We start from the raw sequence: 26,700 nt of genomic DNA on the forward strand, positions 1-26,700 counted from the left end.
GGAATTATTTCCCGCTAGATAGAAACAACTACTTAGAAGGGATTATGTTTTTAACATGAGAGAAATGACTAATTCTCTTTTTTCTTTTTTTATATATCTGTATAAGTTAATTAATCTAAGTTGCAATTTAAATAATACAATAGCAAACTGACAAGATTATCAGTTTGCTTCTGCCTTTAATTTTTGCAAAGAAATAGAAAATGAAAAAACACTTTCAACCAGACTACAGAATTCAGAAGGACTTCTTTGAAATAGTTTTCTCAGATGTCTTTGACTTTTGAGGAAACCTATTTAGGCATATCTGTTTGTAGCCTTCTTTTCCAAATTATTCGGTATTAGCAAAGGCATTATAGATGGCTGTCCTCCACCCTTTAAAACCACTACTTTTTTTTTTTAGCTACTATCTCCTGAGCTCCAGCAATACCTCCAGATAGTCTAAATGTCAGGGAGCACAGACCTGTCTTTAAAAAAGTTAAGGTTATTGTGGCAAATGCTTCATCCTGATGTTCATCACATGTCACACCACAGAATGCCAAAAGCATTAGAATTCTGATTTAGATGGTGGCCAAACAAGGCACACAGCACTGCTTTGAGTTACAAAAATAACTCCTTCAATATTTCAGTGGAAATAAAAACATTGGCATCTAGCTTATAAATCAGTCTTTTGTCAGTTTGGTTAATAAGTCAGTTTTAAAAAAATATGAACACCTCTAGATGAAGCAAATGGATTCTAGGATGTACAAAGTTGAGACTCTGAAGACCTCCATAAGATATGGTTTCATTAGGAGACCCTGATTTTTTTTTTTTTTTTTTGAGTTGGAGTCTCACTCTGTCGCCCAGACTGGAGTGCAGTGGGGCCACCACAGCCTCGACCTGCTGGGCTCCGGCGATCCTTCCACCTCAGCCTTCCGAGTAGCCGGAATTACAGGCATGCACTACCATGCCCAGCTGATTTTTTGATTTATTGTAGAGATGAGGTCTTGCTGCCCAGGCGGGTCTCGAACCCTTGGGCTCAGGCAAACCACTCACCTCAGCCTCCCAAAGGCGCGGGATTACAGGCTGAGCCACCGAGCCCGGCTGAGGCCCTGATTTTTAAAAAATATCAGTCTCTTTTCTCATTTGTACAATTTTTTTTTTTGAGTCAGAGTCTCACTCTGTCGCCCAGGCTGGAGGGCAGTGGCATGCTCACGGCCACCACAGTCTTGACTTGCTGGGCTCAGGCGATCCTTCCACTTCAGCCTTCCAAGTAGCTGGGGCTACAGGCATGCACCACCATGCCTAGCTAATGTTTTTTTTTTTTGCATTTTTTGTAGAGATGAGGTCTCGCCAAGTTGCCCAGGCTGTTCTCAAACCTGTGGTCTCAGGCAATCCTCTCACCTCAGTCTCCCACAGTGCTGGGATTATAGGCGTGAGTCACCGTGCCTGGTCTATAATTTCTAAAATCACAAAAAAAATAACTGCTCATTGGTAAAAATCCAGAAATATGTGAAACAATTAGGCATATAACTAAAAATGTATCACACTATACCTTTAGTTTTATAACTTACTTTTTTTTTTTTTGCTTAATATGTTTTGGACTGTTGCCCAGGCTAGAGTACAGTGGCAAGCTCACACTATCCCCTGCTGGGACTGCCTGAACCCAGCAGGTTGAGGCTGTGGTGGCCATAAGCATGCCACTGCACTTCAGCCTGGGCGCCAACTCCTTTCTTTTTATTGGTTGCAAAGTGTTGTTATTATATTGGTATATCATAATTTATTTAACCAATATCCTACTGATGGATGTTTGGGTTATTTGTAATTTTTCTCTATTACACCAACGTTATAGAGCACATCTTTTATATGTGTATATGCAGCACATTTTTGAAAATTTGTGTAAGTTTTCTTGCAAGATAAATTCTGAGAAATGGAACTGCTAGATCAAAAGGTACTATAAACTTGAAATTCTAATGATCCAACTTTTCTCCAAAATATCCATACAATGAACTCTCCCACCCACAGAATAGAGAATTCCCATTTCTTCATAACCACTTGGCACTCTCTTCATACCTTTCTTGGCAGCTTTTAGCTGTGATGATCATGTTCAATTTGCCAAATCTAAATACCAAAGGAAATCTGGTATTTCCCAAATGACCCAGAATGCAGAAAGACTGAAATGAGAGGAATATGTCCCTTTTACTTACTATCTGTTGGGTTCCTCATTGGATAAGACTGGGTATAATTGTTCACACAGTGTATTAATTGTGGACTGATGGAAGCACAATAATTTTCCACTGCTTTGATCTGAGATGGACCAGGAGAAGAGTCTGTTCGAAAAATGGCTTGACAGTATTCTCGGCAGTTTGTGTGATGACCTGCATAACTGCAACAAACCGAGCCCACTATGGGAAAAAAGAGATGATATTGAAATGGAAACAGCTTTTTGTTAACATTGCATCATCATCATAATAATGGAACAGTAAGTTTTTCTAAATTTGAGAAAGAAATACATGCCACAGAAGATAAGCACTTAAAATTACTTCTGTAGGCATTCATGGGGACATTCAAGTGCTCACTAGTACAGAAAAGTCAATATTCATCAACTTATAATCTACATCCAGTGGTTCTCCACAGGAGTAGCACTATTCTCCTGGAAGAGTTTGGATGCACGGAGAAATATTTCTGTCATGATGACTTGGGACTACTACTGGCATACTACTAATGTATGGGAGTCAGGGCTGCTAAATATCTTGCAAAGCACAGAGCAGTCTCACACACCAAAACTGTCTCCCAAAATGCCAAAAGTGCCTATGTTGAGAACCACTGAAGTAGCTTCTTTCTGCATTAGATCTGTGGGAGTTTATAAACAAAGCAAAGCAAGACCAAACCAACTCAAAATAAAACCAACCCCCAAATGCCTCACATTTAACGGTAAAAAACTAAGAGATATCAAGAATACCCAATAAATTTGTCAATTATATAACTGTTTATCTTTCAACAACCCCAAAAATTCTCTATAGTCTGAATACACAATTTTAAGAATATACCTAAACTGAGACAGCCTTCATCTCACAATTGATATGATCTGCTCCAATACTGAAAGGTGAAACTTACATGAAATATGACTCTAGATTTATGTATTAAAAAAATCAGTGGACTGACATTTCAGGTATCTTGGGAGAGCTGTATGAGTGGCTGGGGTGAACACGTGGAATTTATGATGGAGAAGAGCAAGAGATCCTCACAGGAATCTGAGAGAGTCTGTGGGGGGTGGGGCTGAAGGGAGCCAGGGTAGGGGTGTGGCAGGAAGAGGTTAAGAGAAAGGCATGCAGGAAACCCCTGGTAATTATTAGTGATGGCTATGGAGGAACCAGAATCAGGTTTGTGGTGAATTTCATAGACCAATAAGGAAGAAACTCAGGTGATGTCCAGAAATAATGATAACGACAATGGTAAAGTCATATAAATGAACTGAACTAGGGCTGAACTGATGTATAACAAGCCTCAGTTTTCTGGACTAGGAATCTGTTCCATACTTGTTGTGTCACTTGTTTTCGACTTGCAATTACTGTGACCATTGCTGAAGAGTTCACTTTCACCATAAATAACAATTATAAATGGCTGTATTTATCACTGGAAATCTAATGAGGATAAATTGGAGGTGGTGGTGGGGCACGGCGAAGACATGTAAGAATACACAAGTAGGCATAGGCCAAGATGCCCATCTTTTGACTCTCCATTAGGTTGGCTTCCTCACCAGTGTGGGAGCACATGATATTATGTGTCACAGACTACCTGAAAAATCTTGAAATAAGCCTCAGTTAGAAAGGGTAGAAGATAAAGTATGAACAGCTAATGTTTCTTATTATTCTTTTTTTTTTGAGTTGGAGTCTCACTCTGTCGTCCAGACTGGAGTGCAGTGGCCGCTCCCGGCCACTGCAGCCTCGGCCTGCTGGGCTCCAGCGATCCTTCCACCTCAGCCTTCCGAGTAGCCGGAATTACAGGCATGCGCTACCACGCCCAGCTGATTTTTTTATTTATTGTAGAGGTGAGGTCTCGCTGCCCAGGCAGGTCTCGAACCTGCGGGCTCAGGCAATCCACTCACCTCAGCCTCCCAAAGGCACAGGATTACAGGCTGAGCCACCGAGCCCGGCTGTTTCTTATTATTCTTAAACATATCCCCTTGCCAAGCTAATCTAAAAAAATCTTTGTTCCTTAGATGTGTTTTCCCATCTCTAATACTCTCACTGTTTTCTCTTCACCTGGAATGCCCTTCCTCCAGTCTCTACTGTTCACATCTTGGCCATCCTTCAAAGCCCATGTCGGCTACCAACTCTATGAAGTCAACTCTAAGCGCCACTGCAGAATGTGAGTCTTCCTTCCTCTAAGCTCCGGCAGCACTCATCCAGTGACACTATCTCATATCCTACCATGTCTCGGAGTTCTATGTGTTCAGGTCGTATCCTCCACAGATGTGTGTCTGTCCCACTGTCAATCAATGTCTGCTGAATTAACACATTCGCGACCAGCAAATTTTTCACTTTCCTAATACTGAGAGTGGGTAGAAATAAAAAACACCTGAAGCTAGTTGCTGCAAACTTCTGTCACTAAGTACAAATGAAATGGTCTTTTCTAAATTGTCACTTTTTCACAATACAGCTTAAAGTTGCAGACATATCCAGTATTTGCCTCAGACACCACTCTGACTAGCATTCCGTACTTTGTATTTTTATTCAGATTACAAACCCGGAAAGACAGTCTTCCATAATGAGGTACCATGGATTCATCCAAGGAAAGTTCTTGTTCACGTTTGTACACAAAATTTGTCAAGGGTTCAATTTTGCATAATCTGCTTAGATTTGACTGCTTTTCTGCATTACTGGGAAAACGCAAAAACCACAAAATTTGGAGGAATCTATTTTGTGTCATTGTTTTTGAAAAGAAAGGCATTGCAACTGACACACATGTTGACTAATAATCATGTATTGTGGTTTTCTTCACTTGTCCCATCAAAATATTTAATGCCAGAAATTTTTTCATCTCAGACACTGTAGTATTGCTCCACTTTTTTGATTTCTTTGGACATTTATATCTGTGGTGCACCTGATCATAATACCTGTTAGTTTCAGTTAAGATCATTTCTATAAAATCATCTCCAATAAACAGTCTGACAACTTCACTTATACTTTGAGGATCACTTGGAAATACCTCAACACCTGGATTAACAACAAACACTTCTATGTTTCTTTTTGGATCATATTTTGTCCACTCAGTGTCTGATTCGTTCTCATCAGTACTAGATTCAGATTATCTGTGTTATATTTCTTTGTTTACATTGCATCATTACATCACTGTCTCACTATCACTAATAAATTCACTAGATTCACCTTCGACCTCAGAAATCTCATCAGCATATATTTATTCATTTTCCATAAGTATGGTAAATTATTTTTAATGTTGAAGCATGAAAGCCCTGAAATATCAAAATACAAGTATACAACACTAATTGCAATAAAATAATGACTTGCAATTTTTACCAACTACGTAAACCAATAACATTTCACAGTTGATATCAGATAGTTATCTCAATTAACTTTCTCTCTCCTTGTCTATTCATTTTCAAAAGCAAAATATAACACATACATATGACAATGTTGCAGCATTCAGAAATAGAATTTGCATGATGTAAATTCACATCAGCGGCAACCAGGAACAGAATTTGGAATGACACACATTCATGTCATTGGTCACGAATGAGTTAACTGAGAGGCAGCCCTAGGTAAGTGCTACGTTACATAACATGTGTATGCTTTTCTGAAAGTTGTTGTATCAGGTCATGATCATCCTCTAGCACATCTAGCTCTAGTATCTGCTTTGTAAATCTACTATTAGGACGTGGGAATTGTTATAACACATGAATGAACTGAGCACTCCAGAGGAAAGAGCCTATCAGAATCCTGCTGTGCACCTTTCTTCAGATGACTCATAGCCTACATTATAAGCCCTGGGTCTTGTCAATATTTATAACAGCTAATCATGGTCTGTAAGCTATATTTTGCTCTTTGGGCTGCTTGTATAACCATTGACAATATACTTACTTTCATTTCTGCTAATGCAACTGAAAAGAGCATTCTGTAAATTAAAAGAAAAACAAATAAACAGAAATTAACAACCACACAACATTTCTAATTTTATTGCACTTTATGTTTCATGGAAATCAGGATATCAAACAATTTAATTCTCCTCTAAGTCCAAGACTGAAAACAAAGAAGGTATGAAGTGACATCCTGGAAAACTATTTTCCAACACATATTGGAGATCAAGATGATCACCTAGAGCCATAAACTGACCATGTTACAGTAGCAAGTTTATGTAAAGTTGAATCAGTGTGGGGTGGGGGGGGGAGAGGAGAGGCTGCGATGTATTAATCTTAAATATTTCTTACAGAATATAAAAAACTTTCAAGAAAATAATCTAATAGGCCAGGCACAGTGGCTCACGCCTATAATCCCAACACTTTGGGAGGCCAAGGCAGTATGATTACTTGAACCCAGGAGTTTGAGACCAGCCTGGGCAACATAGCGAAACCCTGCCTCTACAAAAAGTAGAAATATTAGTCAGGCATGGTGGTGCATGCCTGTAGTCCCAGTTACTCGGGAGGCTGAGGCAGAAGGATCGCCCAAGCCCAAGATTGAGGCTGCGATGAGCTATGATCATGCCACTGCACTCTATCCAGAATGACAGAGCGAGACACTGACGAAAAAAAAAAAAAATCTAATACATCTAGGACATTTAGGGAAATATACTATACTTTACATAACCACTGCATTTTAGAATTGAAAGAACTTTAGAAATCATCTGTAATTGCTCACAACATGGCCATAAAATGGAATCACCTGGGCTTTCTAGGCTTTACCCTGGACTACAGAATCAGAACCAGGGGTGGAGCACAGAAATCTAAATTTTAAACAAGGCTTCAAAGATGATTCTTACGTAGTCATTCTGGGACAAGAGTTTGGGAATCTCCCTACCATTTTACAGATGAAGAAACTGTTTTCTCAGCAGGGGAAAGAGCAAGGTCATGGAGCAAGTCAAAAGCAGAGCCTGAGACTACAATTAGTGTTTCTAGAGCTCTTAGCTTGCTGTTCAGAGAACACAGCTTGTGTTAAAGTCATGGTAAGAAAAATAAGAGAAAATAAGAAGCAAAAAAACAAGACAAAAATGAAAAACTTCTTGCACTAAGTCATTTGAATATTCAGGGCTTGTCAGCTATGATTATCAATCACAATTTGAAGAGAATGACCTCTTAAAAGAAATAATATAAGCACAAATAAAATATGGAAGGAAGTCAGGTGCACCCTTATTGTTGAATTGAGATAATTCTGGCTTATAACTATAGCTAAATCACAAGCCAGCTAGTGATATGGACTTGTTAAAGGACCATCTTTACTGATATTTAAAACCTAGCTTCAAAGACTCATTTATGTAGTTGTGTAAAGCTGTACTGCATTTTTCTCCATTAAATAATATTCCATTATAGGAATAAGCCACACGTGAGTTAACCATTTAAAGCAAAACAAAACAAAAACCTCCAGATCTTACAGATAAGGGCTAATGCATTCACCCAGTATGAATTTTTTTTCTGCTAGAGATTTCATCAAGCAGTATTAGAGTAGTGAGAAAGTAAATATTCTTAATGTTCTTTAATAATAATCTTTACATCTCTCTTCACTCATGCCTCCTTGTTTTAGTTTGGTTCTTCAGCTACCCATTGCAGACAGCCCTCTATTTGGCTTCACTGGTCTCAGGAACACTTATAATATGATCTAAATCAATATTAAAAAGTAGTCAGCTACCAACTTTCCAGCTCCCTTTGGATGAATACAATTCTCATTGCCCTTTTCTTTCTTTTCATTTAATTTTTAAATAGAGACAATGTCTCAATATGTTGACCAGGTTGATCTCAAACTCCTGGTCTCAAGCAATCCTCCCACTTTGGCCTCCCAAAGTGCTCGGATTATAGATGTTAGCCACCAGGCCTGGCCCCATCCTTTTTTCCTCCAATAAGCTGGTTGTTCCTTATGGTTTTGGCTTTTTTGACTTTGTACCTGAAGAAATGTGTCTGAGTCTTGGTGGCTTCCCCGGGTTGTATGGCCTGATTTCTACTTTTGATATTCTTCTAATTATTCTTAAAGTCTCTAGTGCAGTGGCTTTCAACCAGGGGGTGACTTTGCTTCCCAGGAAACATTTGGCAATGCTTGGAGACATTTTTGGTTGTCACAACTGGGTAAAGTAGGAGGCTGCTGCTGGCATCTAGTAGACAGGCACTGGGGATGATGAAAAGCATCCTATAGTACAGGACAGCTGCCTGCCCTCATCTTCCACAAAGGATTATCCAGACCAAAATATCAATGGTGCCAAGACTGCTGAACCCTGCTCTAGAGACTTACAAATTTGTTCAAGCTGATTTTTTTAAAAAATTGATCTTACAATGAAAAGAAATGTCATTGTAGGTCAGTCTTGTGGATCACCTAGGTTCAGAGAGAGGTACTAAAGGACATAAAACCTGAGAAATGTCAGAGATCATCTTGTCTAACTTCCTTATTTACAGAAGCCAGAGACCAAAACCTAGAAAGAGGTTATACCTATTGATAATAGCTTTTACTCACAAACAGGAGTCAGCAAACTATGGCACACAAGCCAAATTTTGTCTGTTACTTGTTTTTGTAAATAACGTTTTACTAGATCACAGATATACCCATTCATTACACTTAAAAAAAATTAAAAACAATTTTTAAGAGACAGAGTATTGCTATGTTGCCTAGCCTGGCCTCAAACTCCTAAGCTTGAGTGATTCTCCTGCTTCAGCCTCATGAGCACCTGGGACAACAGGTATATACCGGCCTGTTGACATGTTTTATATGGTGACTTCACACTAAGCATACTTCAGTGGCAGAGTTGAGTAGACAGCGATGGGATGGTCTGCAAGTCTATATGGTATTTGTTATCAGGCCCTACAGAAAAAATTTGCCAACCTCTAAAGAAGAAGGAAGAGGCACAGTTGCTTCCTTTGATATCACATTGCGTTCAGAGATGTTCCTGCATCTCTCCAGTCATTTCTCTTGATGTTTATTAATAAACCTTTCATGCATTGGTTTATCTGAATTTGTTAAACTAAAAACTTTTATTTATTCACACAGCAGCACTTTAGTGTTAGTAAATACCATTTTTACATCTTTACCCATTTTAAGGTTTAAAATAATGTTTCTTCATTCTAGCATACTAATATTTGATGAATTCATCAATTCTGTTACACCCATCATGATTTCATAGACTGATCATATGCCCCCCCTTTCACGAAAGCTGTCTGGCTTTACTATAGATAATTCTACCTTTTCATTGCTTAACTATTGCTGATTAGCTAGACATGACTTAAGACATACACCTAACAGATTTTTCATTTCTTAAGTCTTCAAGGTTTAGCAAGTGAATTCTTAAGTCTTTCAAAAGTCTGCCATCTGGTGGCAAAAGCAGGAGATAACTGAGGGTTGGTATTCACTCCTTATGGAGCCTCCTTTGACGTCCTGCTTACCAATGCCAACGTGCCTCCACACAGCAACTCCCTCACCCCACTCAGCTTACTTGAGAAGAGATCAAAATCACAGTGGGTCCGAGGTGAGGATCTGTCACAATTTCAGAGACCCAGAGAACACAGCAGCATACCAGAGTTGACAGGGTCTCAAGAACTTCAAATCCCAAAGCCTGCACGATCCACTTGGAAAGCCAGATGTGCACAGCAAGCAACAGGCAAAGCCAGGGGTAGAACCCAAACTGCTCCACCAGTGCTCCTCCATGACACTGTACTATGAGAACAGTCTGGACTGTTTTTCTGAGCACAGTCGACGCAAGGCTGAATATGTACCCAGAGCCATCTATTTAATAAATGCCCTATTTTTTAAAATCAGCACCGAAAATTGTAAAAAAAAAAAAAAAAAAAGTAAACATTTTCTTGGGATTAGTATTATTTTCCTTAAAATCTTGAGGGGGGAATCCCCAAAATTTGGACTTTATTTATAAAAAATTGTGCATTTATTTTCACATGTTTAAACTTCAGTCACCTTCAAAGTATCCTCCACTTGATGCAATACACCTACCAAGATGCTTTTTCCACTGCTCATGATAGTTTTTGAACTCGTCAATTTTGATGCCTTTTAGTGCTTCACTGCTTTTTGTTTCACCTCTTCCACATCAGCAAAACATTTTCCTTTAAGGACTTTTCTCATCAGGGAAACAAACAAAAAAAAGTCACTCATGGGAGATTGGGTGAGTGGGGAAGGAGGGACACAGGGATTATGCTGTTTTGGTCAAAAACTCCTGAACATTCAGCATGGTATGGGGAGGTACACTGTCATGGTAGAAGAACCAGTCACCTGTTTGCTATAACTTAGAACATTTCTTCTGCAAATTGTGATGCAATCTTCTCAAACTTCTGGAAAAAACTTTGGTTGACCATTTGATCCAGAGGAACAAATTCGGAGTGTACTACAAGAGGCCTGCCATCCAAAAGATAATTCTGGCATTTTTGGGGTCCCTCCTCGTACTTTGATCCTAAAATCTTTCCCTAATAGCTGCTTTCACTAATAACCAGTTTTCTGCCCTAATCCCACTGGTTTTAAGAAGTACAACAAGCCCTTCCATCTAGTGTTGGGAACAGGTGAACTGTGGGCAAATCTGGCAGAAAAACAAAGCAATAGAGTAAATAAAAGTTGAGGGAAACTTATGTGATCCTTCATGCCACACTGATCCTCCTTCTGGGGGGGAAGAGCCTGTGGGTGCACCTGGGAGGCAGATTTTGCTGGTCCAGAAGTTAGCTCTGCAGATTTATTTTCTGCCAGTTCAGTGACCTCTTTCTAACATGTATCCTTTTACTACTGGCCACTCCAGCTCTCTCTCCCATTCTCACCAGGTTTGAATTTTGGATGTTTTAGTATCTTTTGGACAAAGACCAAAAATCAACTTTTCTGAACTGTTATTTAGTGTTTTCTATACCCAGTGCTTTCTATTTGACTAGGCTAAGTTAAACGTAAAGGGGCTGCTTTGTTCCTAAGGCCTCAATAAATGTCAGCTTTTCACTAATGGGTTAAAAGTTTGAAGTTTTGCATTTCATACAAAGAATGTAGCTTATCAAATGCTAAGTAGGAAAAGTTAAACAACTGACCTTTAAAAACATGTGTGTTTTTTTTTTGAGTTGGAGTCTCACTCGGTTGCCCAGACTGGAGTGCAGTGACCGCTCCCGGCTACCGCAGCCTCACCTGCTGGGCTCCGGCGATCCTTCCGCCTCAGCCTTCCGAGTAGCCGGAATTACAGACATGTGCTACCACGCCCGGGTGATTTTTTGATTTATGGTAGAGATGAGGTCTCGCTGCCCAGGCGGGTCTCGAACCTGCGGGCTCAGGCAATCCACTCGCCTCAGCCTCCCAAAGGCGCGGGATTACAGGCTGAGCCACCGAGCCCGGCTCATATGTGTTTTTAAATCTCTACAAGGTGTTCCTTGTGGACACCATGCCTATCAAAAACATAGGTAACTAGACTATGTAAAGGAACTTAATATCATGACCTGGTTGTCACTAAACAAGTGATTTTTCAACTCCTTCAGTCTTCCAAATATCATTTCAGTAGTTAGATAAAAATGAACACCCAAAACTGAAATGAGTTTTATAGGTCTAGACTACTCAGAGAAGTTTGCTTACTATCACCACAGAGCAACCAACCAGCTGGAAGCAAATTCACTGGCAAGTAACACATGCAATATAGCACAAGGTCTAGAAGAGAGCCTAGCACAGAGCGTGTTTGTGGTAGAATGACTGCATTAATGGCCCCGATTTTTCACCTTTCCTTATATCTATTTCTGGACTTGGCCATGCTACTTGCCTTGCTTTGACCTAGTGGGCATTAAGCAAGCTTGAAGCTAGCAGTTGCCTGAAAATACACACTTGCATGCTTCCATCTCTTCTCTTGGGCCCCTGCCACCACTGTGGGAACACGCCTGAGCTAGTCTGTTAGAGAGATGGGAAAGATATAGTGAAGAATTGAACTTTCATAGCCAAGGGCATCCTAAACCAGCCAGCCTCAGGCCAGCCTATCAACGGAATCAGCTAGACTGGCAAGAGCAGAATTGCCGAGCTGGCCCTTAGATTCGTGAGAAATGATAAACTATTATTGTTTTAGGCTAAGGAGTTTTGGGATGGTTTACTACTATACAACATTATTGGGATAACAAATACAGTATTCAGTGCTTTCTCTACTCATTTGAAAAGTGCCTTAATTCAGACATTTACACAGGTTTTCCACATACTTACTTTGAACACAGAACCTTGTATAATTCAGCTGTCCAGAATGGGAAAAATTCTACAACAAACTTCTATCTATAAAAGTACTGACTGCAGCATCTAGTTACAGGCAGCAGTTTTCTGGTCACCCTTTCAGTCTTACCTGCTCTGTGAAGTTTTCTGGTCACCCTTTAAGTCTTACCTGCTCCCATTTTCTTGAGCAGGATTTTTTCCTCCAGGTTCCAATGTGTCTTGTACAGAACCTCTAGCAATGTACTTGTTGCACTGTATTATAATGGGTTATTTGAATTTCTCTCTTCCCATGGACTAAACTACAAGCTCCAAGCAGATAGTGGCTAAATCCTTCCATCTTTGTACTCTGAGGACAGTGCCTGATACACATTAAGCATATTGGTTCAGTGTGTATCAGCTCAATGAATGTTAAGTGAATGAATAACAGATACAAAAACATTTATTAATATATGGAATCTGCCCCCAGGAACTCAGAGGTTAGTATTAAAAATAGATTATATAAATATGGAGTTACACTATAGGGTAACAAATGCTATAATAAAACATGTGAAGGGTTTAGAAGTAGCAGTGAATTTTATGTGTGTGGAGGGAAGAGACATGATCAGGAAAGGTTTCAAAGAGGTACCATCTAAATCAGAATCAGAGGCAAAGGTTGTCAGCTGAACAGAAGTAGTGATATGCTGGGACCAGCTTTCTTGGTGGGGAGTTTGAGGGAGGAGTCCTGATTTATAGTATCTGCTGATGTTCATGATGTAAATACCTCTACCCATGGCTGATTTCAAGTTATCAACTGAATGCAAAATTTCTAAATATTTAATAATCAGTACTCTCTCCTGGATGGGGGTACGTTAGGATAGATTCGGGAAAAGGGAATTACAGGTCCAAACAGGTTGTTCAAGTAATAAGTAAAACAATGTGATCAATCGGGGAAATTATAAGTAACATGTTGTTGAAGTGTAAAGGAGGTTAGAACCAGGAGCTAGATCAAGAAAAACCTGAGATACCAGGCCGAGAGGCATGAGCTATATTCTACTGAGGGGCAACCCAAGGGTTTAAGGAAGGGGGCGATATGACCAAACTTGGTCTTTAAAGAGATCACTCTAGGAGAAGTGGTAATAGTAAGTAAGAGGAGAAATGAGACAAAGGAAAACTGATTTGGCAGCTACGGTAGTAGTCCAGAAAAGTGGTAGAAAGGCCTGAGCTAAAGCAGTAACTGAGGATCTGATTTAATGTATATGTAGAAGGCAAATCTTTAGGGTTTGATAGCCAGCAATTTGTGGGAGATGATGAGAAAGAAGAAAGAGTAGAATACCTCTAAAGCGTATAGCTGATATCCCTGGGATGTCTGTATTGGTACAACTAAGCAAAAAATGTTAAAAAAATGGTAAATTTTTGTTTTGGGGTGTGTGTGTGTGTGTGTGTATGTGTGTGTGTGTGTGTGTGTGTGATGTTGTGTGTGTGTATGATGTTGAGTGGGGTGGAGGGGAAAGGAAAAGGCAAGTAGGGAAGGTAGGGAATAATCACTTTGGTTGAGTTAAAATCAATTAATTTCAGTTTGACTGGTTGCTATTCCAATAGAAATCAAAAGTACACTTATCCAGTGTTCAGGAGTTCAGAAAAAGAGGTTAGCAAATTGTTTCTGAAGTTATCATACAGTGACAATTAAAGCTTTGGGAGTAGATGAGATTGTCTAGGGTGAAAATACTGGCTATTTAAGATTAGACCAGGTCACAATCTAATCTGACATGATCAGATTTCCCTTTTGGGATGATCTCATTCAGCTGACTTCTGAGAAGAATGAACTGGAAAAGGAAATAGGCTAGCAGCAAGGAGACTAAAAAGGAGTTACTCTCCTTCCCAAATGACAATACAAATATGACAAAACAAAACAGCATACAAGGTTTTACATTATCTTAAGCCAGTACTGCAGGACCTAATAGGTTTCGCTCTTTTTGGAGCTCATCAGCTGCAGGTAACGGCTCAACTCTACTTTCCTACAATATACCTATACAGCATTTTACCATTTTACAAAGCCTCACATTCACAGTCTTCTAGTGACCATATCCTGATAATTCTTGGAGTTTCCTCAGCACTAACTACAAGAGCTTTACATTTGGATCCCGATGGTTTTGCTGGGGCAAAGCATCACATGATTCTTTTTGTTAAAATTCCTAAAAGCTGAGTGGGTGAGAACATAACTGTCCACAGCCTAGTCTATAACCAGATGAGAGAGTCTCCTCTATTCTTAGAACCACTGCAGCACAGATCCAATAACATTAATACGTAGGAGGCCTCTAGCTGTCTAGAGAATTCTGTTGGTACTGACATCCATTCTACCCTTCTTATCTCTAAATTGGGCTACTTTTTCATCCCCTTTCCTTTATGCTGGCAGTAAATCTATAATCAAAGTTAATTTTAGAGAAAAAGGAACAAAATAAAATTCATGCACAGAAATCTTTAAGCAGAACCTCTTATTGCGACATTTCTTGAGGAGATACTGCACACCAATCACTGGCATCCAAGAGCAGATCAAAGTGTACAGTAAGCTACCATTTGTGATAGAAGGGGGTAGAGGAGGACTCTATATCCTATTCACTTTTATATGCCAAAGTATCTTTAATAACTTTAGGAACTGGGTGGCTGTGGTACAAGAGGTGAGAAAGATATTTTAATACATACCATTTTGAATTTTTAACCATGTGGACATCCAAAAAATAAAATTTAACACATACCCGCACCCTTCTTAGCTGTGTACTGACAGGTGCTGCTGACAGAACTGTGCCTGGAACTCACAGGTTGACCATCTCTCTTTTTGTGGTCCTAGAACCTTTATAATATCCTCAGAGTCTTAATTTTAGCATTCTCATAGAACCAGACCCTCATGGCAGAACAGCATTTCAGCTGTATTAGGAACTGTTTGTTTGGTTTAAAACTTAACTGCCTTACAATGAAAAAAAAGTTAGTTTTCATAAAAATATCTCCTACTGACTTTCCTTCATAGTTTCTCACCTTCCTTAATGAAATAATATAAAAAAAACTGGATTGAAGAAAGCTAGCAAAGAGAGACAAGAAAATGACATTTCAAAAGACTATAAAGAAAATCTTGAGAAGAGTCTGTGGAAGAAGGAAGAAGTAAAAAATGTAAAAATGTGATGGCAAATTTTTAGTATTATACTTCAGTGGCTCAAGCAAGCAAATGGAAAGGTACTTATATTTATGGTCATTATATAAAGAGAATGGCAGGTAAGGTCTAACAGTAAAGGTATAAAATGGATTTATGAACCCCAAACTAAAATTTATCTCATCACTTTACAGCCATTTCCAGGTCTCTGGAAATTCTCCAACCTCATATCATCTTTTTTTTTTTTTTTGAGTTGGAGTCTTGCTCTGTCGCCCAGACTGGGGTACAGTGGCCGCTCCCGGCCACCACAGCCTCGACCTGCTAGGCTCCGGTGATCCTTCCACCTCAGCCTTCCAAGTAGCCGGAATTACAGGCATGTGCTACCACGCCCGGCTGATTTTTTGATTTATTGTAGAGATGAGGTCTCGCTGCCCAGGCGGGTCTCGAACCCATGGGCTCAGGCAATCCATTCACCTCAGCCTCCCAAAGGCATGGGATTACAGGCTGAGCCACCGAGCCCGGCTATATCATCTTAATGATACTTATTCTGACATTCAATGCAGAAAATAACAATCAATATCCAAATTTTTTTTAAAAATCACAATTTTGGAGGTTAGAAGAATATGTTCACAGCCAACCTGTGGACAAAGACCAAGTTAAAAAAATCTACCCTATAATTTCACACCTCATGGAAAACAAGAGTACATTTTTACTTTAGTTCTATCAGTCAATGTACATAAGTATGGCTCTACCTATGGTTTATAGCTAGTAACTGTTCTGATTGTGGATGCCTATATCATGCCAGTTGCTGAATATTTTGACTATCATTCCTGATTCTAGCAACACACATTCACGTACCCCATGTGGCCCAACCAATACTGCTAGGTGGGCCAAGGACAGAGGTGTGAAAATGCACAGAGAACCTGGAACTGAGCATGCCCATGACACTTGAACATGCCCAAGAAGGAGTTATCAAGCTAACATCTACAGATCAGGGTTTGGTAATCCCTAATCAAAGAAATATTCTTTTTTTTTTTTTTTGAGTTGGAGTCTCACTCCTTCACCCAGGCCAGAGTGCATTGGCATGCACGCTCACAGCCAACCCAGCACTGACCTTCTGGGGTCCAGCAATCCTTCCGCCTCAGCCTTCCGAGTAGCTGGGAACTATAGATGCATACTACCATGCCTGGCTATTTTTTATTTTATTATAGAGACAAGGTCTCACCAAGTTTCCCGGGCTGGTCTCGAACTGGCGGGCTCAGGCAATCCACTTGCCTCAGCCTCCCAAAGTGCTGGGATTACAGGCTGAGCCACTGAGCCCAGCCAAGAAATACTCTTAAGTACTGTAGTATATATTCTTACTCAGGTATTGGTCCAAATAAGAGAACTGCAGAGTTGAAACAAAGATCATCAGTCAAATCTTCTGACTGCTGCAAAAATTCCCTTCGCAGTATGTGAATACAGCAAGTCTTTACTTGAACATTTCCAGTGATAGGAAGTTATCTCCTCTCTCTTTTTTAAATACCTCATTCCATTTAATACATTTCAGAACACTATCTGGCTCCTTCTCGTCTAGTTTCTTAAAGAAGCAATTTTCCAAACCCAGCTCTCTACTCTTTTTACACTTTCTCTTGTTTGTGAGCATAATATCTTTCCTCAGCTTTAGTCCTGGTTTTCTAACCATTTCTGAGATATGGGTTTTTACATTAAAAGGACCTAACACTCAATATGCTTCAATTTCTTCAAGCCACCTTCCCAACGTATAAGTTATTGTTGTATTTTAATTATATTTTATATAATGCATTATTGTTTTATATAATCTGTGTATTTTAATTTACTTCCTATTTTCATATTTCCTTTCACATCTCAAGTAGTTTTCTGTCTGAAGTAGATCTTCTAGAACTTCCTTTACAGAAGGACTTCTAGAAGGGATCCAGTAATAGCAATTCTGTGTTTACTGTCTGAAAGTATCATAATTTTGCCTTCTTTCTTGAAAAATATTTTTGCTGGAGATAGCATTCTAGGTTGATAGTTGTTTTCTTTCAGAACAGTTTAGGAATCATTCTACTGTCTTCTGGCTTCTCTGTTGCTATTGGGAAATCAGCTGCTGGTCTCCTTTGAAGGCAATGCCTTTTTTTCTCTTAAGATCTTTGGCTATGATGTGTGTCTATAATATGTGGGGTTTTTTTCCTTTTAATCCTGCTGGGGATTTGCAGAACTTCTTTAAACACTGTCCTCTGCCAATACTATTTCCTTTTCTTTTAGTATAGTAAGTCCCCTCCATACGAACAAGTTCCATTCCAAGAGCACAGTCAAAAGCCCAATTTGTTCATAAGTCCAATAAAGTTAGCCTAGGTACCCAACTAACACAATAGGCTATATAGTACCAGCTACATCACTGCTGCTTTTATGGTTGCTTCTGGACATCCACGACTTGAAATAAAGATACTGTACTACTGTACTCCATACTGTAAAGTACACAAAGCACAACCACTTGTAGAGGATGCACGCATGTGACGATATATGCCAGACACATGAACTAACTTATGTGATTGGACATGCAAACTTATATTCACATCTTGAAGGTTTGTATGTAGAGGACATACTGTAGGAGACTTTCCTTCATATCTCTTAAGCTTCATATCTCTTAAGCTATCTTTCATGTCCCTCAGTGTTGCTTTTCCATATAATTTCTTTAATTCTATCTTCCAATCACTAAATGTCTTTGTTGCACCTAATCTACTATAACACCCATCCATTTTGTTTACATTTCAATTATTATATAAGGGGGAACCAAAAAAGTGCAATTATTTTTTGTAGGGCAGGCCCATTGTAGTGTAGGCTTCCCCTACTAGGCAAGTGTTCTAGGAACTGGTTGACATCAGTATACCAGCTAGCATTGGTTGTAAGGGGTGGTGTTTGGCTTCAGTGAATTTTTTTTTTTGAGATTCTTTCAATGCATTTGCCCATTTCTTGACAGGTGATTTACAAGTGCACCTGCCCACAAAGCACTGAATATTCAGCAGTTTTTGACAAAAAAATGGCACGAGCCCCGTGCCTCACCCTCTCTATTCAATCTTGCCCTAGCAACTTTTTTTTGTTTCCCTGGATGAAAAAGGTCCTTGGAGGAAAATGTTTGGCCAACATGGAAGAGGTGAAACAAAAAACAGCAGAAGCACTAAAAGACATAAAAATTGATGAGTTCAAAAACTGTTCTGAGTAGTGGAAAAAGCATCTCAATAAGTGTAATGCATCAACCAGAGAACACTTTGAAGGTGACGGAAGCTTAAGCATGTAAGAATAAATACACAATTTTTAATAAATACATTCCATTTTTTTGAATCCCCCCTCATACCTTATACTTTCTTTGGTTCTTTTTTTTTTTTTTTTTTTTTAATTTAGAGAAGTTAATTAACTCTAGGCTAGTCATTTGAAAGAGTTTGATCAGTTCATTAGATCCCCTCCCATATTGTCATACAACCCCAGTTTGGCGAACTACAGCATGGATGGATTATTCTGGGAAGCCTAAGTGACAGTACTAATGAGAAGTGTTAGAAATAATGAAGCTGTAATCAAACATTAATAAGCTTCATTCCAAGAGCATTATTAATGCACACTTTGGATCTCTTGTTGAGTAGGAGAAACTAGCAGAACCGTTCGTGTTATGAATCCATGATGTGCACATCTAGTGCTGTTGGAAGCCCACAGGAAGACTTTGTGAGTGGTTCTTTTTCAAATATCCTTCATATTTTCATGGCTGTTTTATTTCCTAAATATATTAAACATTTATGGTCTGCATCTGATAATTTGTATATCTGAAGTATCTTTAGGTCTGACTTTGTTCACCATTGTTTCTGTGAGCTTGCATTTGATGAGCCTTGTTTTCTGGTGAGGTTGGTTATTTCTTTATTGTGAGCTGCATATTTTTCTTAAAATTTTATCTGTGGAAATCCCAAGAGGTGTGGAATAAAGACAGGCTATTCCAGAGAGGCTCTGTTTTACATTTTCTCAGGCACCTGAGGGTCACTACCATTTCAGAACTACTTTAAATACATTCTCAGCTTGAGATTTTATAAACACCCACTCGGTATGAATTTAGGTTGCCAACTCAAGTGAAGGCCAGCTTATAGTTACAAATTTTCAATAGAGACAACATTAAAGTTTGAGATAAGCAATTTTCCTTGCAGGCCCCTGGAAAGGGAGATGAACATATATCTTACTCACCATAATACTGAAAGTGTAGTCCCTTTGGAATGATGGGGACTTCAATTAGATTTTCCACCTCTCAATCAGAACCAAAAATTTGTCTCCTGACTTTGAGCCTCATTGAACTACAAGACCATTAAAATTGATTCCACAAATGCCCTCAAGGCTAATGCCTTCTTCAGTGTTCTTACTACTCTGGATTCCTGCCTTCACTTAGTTTTGGCTTGAGCATTCCATATTTTCTTTCCAGAAAATTATATCTAGTATTTTTATATTTATCTGGAGGATTGGTTCAGGTACCAAGTCTACCCTATCGCCAGAAAAGAAAGTTTTACAGGACACCTTTAAGCACAGGAGAATAGTATGCCAGGAAAACTAGGCTTAAAGATTAGAACTGTTTCTTCTACTCCCTAAACATCATCAGCTATATTCAATCCATCACAACAAATCCTGATGATAAAGTTTGCCTTCAAATCTCTAACTTATTCATGAAGAGTTGCCTCTATTATTATCATCCTAGTTCTGGGCCTTATCTCCTTTTTGCTGAGCTAGAGGGGTTTGGAAATCTAAAACTTAGCCTGCACACGATTAACTATTTAAGCTTTATAAACTATTGGTTTTGTTATTTGTTATATTGGTCTCCTACTACAGAATCTTCATCATTACCCTAATTAGTAATGGGCTGAACCCCAAAATGCCATCTTTTTAGAATTTGGTCCTACTTTGCCTATCCAAGCACAGATTCTCAGCCCAAAATAGATCTGTCTTCTCTTTCCCCCCTACATTAGCCATGTACATTTTTGCTAACATGCCTTTGACCCAGTCTTATTGCCAAAATTATACCAATCCTCTCAGGTCTCTTAATTGGAAAGTTTTCCTTGATAACTCCCAATATATTTGCTTGGCTTTCTGATTTCCCTGAGCCCTTATGTGTATAATATATATTTTGTTTAGCTTGACTCAATTAGATATACTTCTTTACTATTTGGAGATAAGCTGTAAATTGCTTAATTAGAAATCTAACCAAAGTCTGCTTTCAAAGTCTGTGCGTGTTCTAAGTATGCAACACCTCTCAATATTCAGTAAATACTTGTTGATTTATAAAAGAAAGAAGCCACAGTATAAATTCAGATGTAACAATGTTTTACATTTAACTGGTTTACCTAAGATTGGTTGTAATAAAACAAAATCTTAAATTGCATTAAAAATTTTAAGCTTTATTTATTTAAGTAAATGTCTTAGCAAATTCCCTCAAAAGGAATACCACAGCAGCTTACCAATAAAGATAAACATTAGTTCCTCCAAATGTAATTACTCACTCCCTGAAACTCCTATCAAACTACACAAAACCACCCTTCAGGGTAAATGTTACCCCTAAAATTGTAAGCCTAAAGAAATGGCTCATACATGTAGTTTACCCCAGGGACCACTCCAATGTTAAGGAAAAGATACTAAAAGCCTAGTTTTATAAATGATTCTGATGTTGATAAACAACCAATCCAGTTAAAATAGGCTGTATTACACCAAATTTACCAAATTCACTTTATAACAAATAGCTTTCCTTTCTATACTAGACTTCTATAATCATGACAGTGACCATTATTTGGGGTTTATAATACACCCTTTTCCTGCACTAAAGTTCTCTTATCTCTCTTTTTATTTCTAAATAACGTAAGAAATCAAATTGAGTCTTAAATTATCTTGAATATTTTGTAGGGTCAACTTTTAATATAAAAATAAAAGAACCCTCTTGGCATGTAGATTTTTGGAAAACGGTTGTTTAATTCTAGGCCAAATAAGGGAGGGTAGGACTGGAAAACGTAAACGATTCTTAGCATTTCTATCATAGGACAGTGTTTGTCTCTCTTACCTTTCCTGTCCCGTCCTTCATCAACACATACTGGCAGACTTCCTAGGGCAATGCAGAAATCCAGACAAGAGAAGGAAGCACACTAAAATAATGGAGGACAGGCTATAGAAGATGGACAGTGTCAAATATCATGTGGGAGACAAGAAGGAATTATCATAGTTAGCCACTTTGTTCAAGAGAAACTGAAATTGATCATTTCAAAGGTAGAGACAAGAAAAAAAGATCTTTTACTTCTTTGTAGCAAGAATCCTTTCAGTAAGAACAGAGGAGAGCTGCAGTTAACTTAGAAATCTGTCTTCAGAGGAACAGATATAACTTAGCAAACAGTACAAAGGGACACAATAAATAAGACTCTCCAGTTAAAAAATGTTAATGAAGAGAGATAATTATAGGCTCTGAGAAAAGGGAAAAAAAGAGAACTAAAACCTAGAAGCAGCTAAGAGAGTTATTCTATCATTCTTCTTCAAGAAAACACAGCAATAGAAATCTCAATGTTTATATATAAAAATGACTAATGAGGCATATGTACTTAAGAATTCTTAATTACATGGCCTCACACAATGAAAAGCAATAATATTGTCATATTTAACAATGGAGTTCTAGAAAATGAACAAAGTAGCCCCAATGAGGAGCTATTTCACATCAGGGACAATCTTCTGCACATATTTATATGATCTAAAATGTCTCCTCTACCCCTTCCCTAATATCTGCCCCAGCTAGATGCCACAGCACTTGAAATCCCACCATTGGGAGACAAGAGCCCTTCAGATTTAATACAGCTTTTGTAACTGAATATCTTTTTTTCCCCGAAATGCAAGATTCTAGGAAAATGTGAAGGTATTCACACTAGCAGTGTGATTCTGTTTCTTTGGTTACCTTTCTTCATGATTAGGGGTAGTTTATAAAAATGGACACCTGGAAGATCAAGAGATAGGAAAGGGGACAAAAAAGGATAGGAAACCTAAGAAAAACTACTTCACAACCTTGGGTACAACCAGTTGCTTTTTTATGAAAACATAATAGGTTAAATCCTTTGCATGTGAGATTTAGGCAATTCTTTAAAATTAATACTTAATTTCAACAAAACTCAATTAAAGTTATTAACATTTCTTAACAGGGTAAATGACACTTTTGTCAAAGCCAAATTTTCTGTGAGGTAAAAGGCAATTTGTATAAAACTGAATTCATTAAAAAAATTTAAATGGTATTTTCAATTATAATAGTATCAGAACAGGTGATTCAAATTTCTTAAATAAAATGCATACCTCATATTCTTTTCTGCAAACTTTGGAAATATCATTCTTTGAAGATGCCTAAAAGCCAACAAATTTTTCCATTAATTTATTATACATGCTATTTAGCATAGGACAAAAAAAATAACCTCACACAACTTAGCATATGCTAATTGCTGGTATAGTATTCTTTATTTTGACATGGAAAACCTTATGTTCAAATATTTTAAGGTTCCTAAAATACAACAAACATTTTCATGCAATTTCTTTAAAACACAAATCACCTCTAGGGCCTCCTCAATATTCTAGAGCTTCATTCTAACTTTTACGGCTTTAATCTCACATAATAACATGGTCCTTTTGTTATTTCAGAAACTAGATGACTTTGAAGAAAATGTAAATCAGGGAACTTTTTATTTTTTAGCTGAATTCCACTCTGTAACAAATTTTCTTGTGAAGCTCTGCCATAGCAAATTTTCTTGTGAAGCTCTGCCAGGGCACTTATAGTTTACTTTTTCTTTAACCCTTCACATTCTAAGCTCTTATCCTGAACTTACTAAGTCAATTTCCTCAGAAAAGTGCCATATACAATGGAAGAGCCAACTAAAGAAGGAATGGGTACTACAACAGGCATTTAACAAGTATTTATTTATTTATTTAGAGTCGGAGTCTCACTCTGTCACCCATGCTAGAGTGCAGTGGCACACTCACAGCCACTGGAGCCGCCACCTGTTGAGCTCAGGCGATCCTTTGGCCTCATCTTTCTAGGTGGCTGGAACCATAGGATCGTGCCACCATGCCTACATAATTTTTTTGATTTATTATAGAGACGAGGTCTCGCCAAATTGCCCAGGCAGGTCTCGAACCGCTGGGTTCAGGCAATCCTCTTGCCTTGGTCTCCCAAAGTGCTGGGATTACAGGCTTGAGTCATTGTGCCTGGTCAACACAGTTATTTTTATGTAAGTTTCCTAACATGTTTTTGAAGAAGACATCAACTCCTCTATAGTGAGAAACTGATACACACAGAAATAGCAAGTTATTTACCACATTTATATATGTACTTTCTATATAAAGCAAATCAAAACACATATGCTTCCACGTGCCATCAGACTCCATTTAGAGATGTAGCTGCAGAGCCATGGGCCCTGGTTCCTTGTTCCATTACTCCTGTTCTAGCGCCTAGGTCCATGCAATTTAGGACAGCCCAGCTGATGAGGATAGGGAGGGCAAGAAGCAGAATGGGGTCAGTAAATGCTTATGTTCCACTAAACTATAATTTGAACTAAATTATAGTTTAAATCCTCCATAACACAGCTTCACTTCAGTGCCTGGAGGAGAGCACCAGATAGCAAGGCCATGTGCTGCCCAAAGAGTGTTGCCCAGGCCATAGTACAGTGGTCTGCGTGAAAGTCAAGGTAATGCCATGTCTTATATGCTCTTCTCCAGAGACAAATCCCTAGAAGAAGAAATCAAGAGAAGGCTTTCCAGCTGTGGTTTCAGGGCCATCTAAACAATTACGTCTTTCCCAGTTAAGTCTACTCCTACTGCTTGGAGTGCAGAAGCCAGGAGGCCAAATTTTCCTCTCTGAGAAACCACTATTAAAATATGAATAGTGAAGCAGAACTTAGGGACCTAAGCTGAATTGGAACAGAGATGTATCAAATCAAAGAGAAGTCATAATTCATTGTAGGAGTCACACTTAACCTAGGAGCAGAGAAGAGATATGAGAACATACTCAGGGCAAAGTCATGGTGAAAGAGAGAAGGGAAGACAACAAAATAAGCCAACTGTGTCAACTGTTCTCATGCAAACATACGCTAAATTTACATGACTATTTGGAGTCACTCAGCATTGACTTGGCATAACCCATGGGTAAAGTATAAAAGGCCTTGCCTTCTACAATATTCCTTCTTTGTGTGGCAGAGAGAAGGAAAGATAAGAAGGAATAGGCCGGTTTGGTGGCTCAGCCTGTAATCCCAACACTTTGGGAGGCTGAGGTGAGTGGATTGCCTGAGCCTGTGGGTTCAAGTCCAGTCTGGAAAACTTGGTGAGACCTTGTCTCTACAATAAAATAAAAAATTAGCCGGGAGCAGTGGCACACACCTGTAGTTCTGGCTACGTGGAAGGCTGAGGCGGAAGGATTGCCAGAGCCTAGCAGGTCGATGTTGGGGTGGCCGTGAGCATGCATGCCACTGCACCTCAGCCTGGGCGAAGGAGTGAGACTCCAACTCAAAAAAAAAAAAAAAGAACAAAAGAAGGCTAAGGCCATATGCAGCAACCATAAATAAAAAAGCAACAAGTCTAAAAGGAAATGGTCCATGCAAGAAATGCTAAATTTGCAGTTTTTGTGGGTCACATCTATAAAACTATGAGGTGGGCAAGGCCCAAGATATATGCACAGCTAAAATCAAACTGCACTCCATGATGCTTGAGAGCCTGACTGCTCAGTGTTACCTGCTTGCATGCCTGTCGACACTCCAAGGCAATCGCCAGTTCACAGCAGCCTAAGCCAACCCAGCCATCAGACTTCTTAAACACACCTTAAAAACAAAATGTTCAAATGTTTTAGTCATAGGTAGCAATGAAAGCAAACAGCATGCCAAACTATTTCAAGGTTACCGTTGAAAGTAAAATAAGGTGTCTATAAGAAAACTAGCTCAGACAGCAGGGTCTCAAATTTATTAAGTCCCTTCTTTTACTGCTACTTGCAATGCTATCAGTCTCATTAGAGTCCCTCACAACATAATTATCAGGTCCTGTGCATTTTTTTGTCTCTTTTCTCTCCTATCCTAAACTCTCTTCAAGACAGTCTCACTCTTGGGTAGGTAGTTTATCAAAGGTCTATCAAAAGACATATAGGGTAAGAAAAGCAAGGGAGTGGACTTCTTCACTTTATTTATTTACTTATTTTTTGGACACAAGGTCTCTTTTTTTCTTTGACATAGGGTCCTTGCTCTGTCATCCAGGCTGGAGTGCAGTGGCAGGAGCACGGCTTACTGCGACCCCAAACTTCTGGGCTGCAGCGATCCTCCTGGCTCAGCCTCCTGAGTAGCTAGGATTACGCACCACCACCTTCCCTACTTTTAGACTGTGAATCAGAGGCAAATATTTTAATTTAACTTAGGCAAACACACAAAAAAGGGCACAACTATTATTGTATTCAAAATATTAAATACCTAGGAACAGCATAAAACCCATGATCCTGTTGAAAAATTTATATTTAGGCCAGGCTCGGTGGCTCAGCCTGTAATCCCAGAACTTTGGGAGGCGAGGCAAGGCAAGTGGATTGCCTGAGCCCGTGGGTTCGAGACCCATCCAGGCAACTTGGAGAGACCTTGTCTCTACAATAAAAAAAAAAAAATTATATTTGGTAAACAGGCAGGAACAATTTCTGTGGGCTGGGTCTGCCTTTTATGGATACAATGATGGGTCAAAATGACTAGGTACTATTCTGTTTTGATTTATGTACAGCAGTGATTTCTCCACATAAATTACTGTGAAACTAAAAGATGACAAAATTACACAAAGCACTCTACTCAGGAGGCCGAGGCAGAAGGATCATCTGAGCCCAGAAATTGAGGCTGCAGTGAGCTGTGATGATGCCATTTGCACTCCAGCCTGGGCGACAGAGTAAGACCTTAACTCAAAAAAAAAAAAAAATCCAATCTGTTCTAATCTGTTTAGATCCTTTTTGCAATCATAAATGAATGACTCTTGAGATAAAATTAGGAGACACAAGAAATAATTATGAAAAGAGGAAAGATTTATGCTTGTAGGAGTGCTTCAAATTCCTCATCTCCTATAAAAATTGCTTTATGCTGCTCCTATGTAAGACATAAATCTGCAAATCCACATCTATATTAAATTTGATTATTATTTACATCTGAAAAAATGTCAGAGATTCATGGCAATAGGTAAAGAATTGTAAGAAAT

At 38.8% G+C, this 26,700-nt stretch overlaps 1 protein-coding gene across 3 annotated transcripts in view; it reads right to left on the reverse strand.

Moving 5' to 3' along the window:
• RECK (reversion inducing cysteine rich protein with kazal motifs) overlaps window positions 1–26,700 on the reverse strand; it is an 82,013-nt gene that overhangs the window by 33,216 nt on the left and 22,097 nt on the right. The window contains exons 5-9 of one of the 3 annotated variants that reach the window (XM_021718938.1): window positions 25,222–25,307; window positions 22,801–22,848; window positions 6,075–6,108; window positions 2,181–2,378; window positions 88–461 (exon numbers count right to left, since the gene is read on the reverse strand). In XM_021718938.1, coding sequence (XP_021574613.1) covers window positions 436–461; window positions 2,181–2,378; window positions 6,075–6,108; window positions 22,801–22,848; window positions 25,222–25,307 — 392 coding nt within the window. In that variant the 3' untranslated portion in view covers window positions 88–435. Of the gene's footprint in view, window positions 1–87; window positions 462–606; window positions 792–2,180; window positions 2,379–6,074; window positions 6,109–22,800; window positions 22,849–25,221; window positions 25,308–26,700 lie in introns of those variants that run through there. The other 2 variants (XM_021718937.1, XM_008070817.1) reach the window with 2 other exon arrangements.

Source organism: Carlito syrichta, unplaced genomic scaffold, assembly GCF_000164805.1.
Source record: "Carlito syrichta isolate Samal-C Ts95f unplaced genomic scaffold, Tarsius_syrichta-2.0.1 Scaffold314025, whole genome shotgun sequence".
Lineage (NCBI taxonomy): Eukaryota > Metazoa > Chordata > Mammalia > Primates > Tarsiidae > Carlito > Carlito syrichta.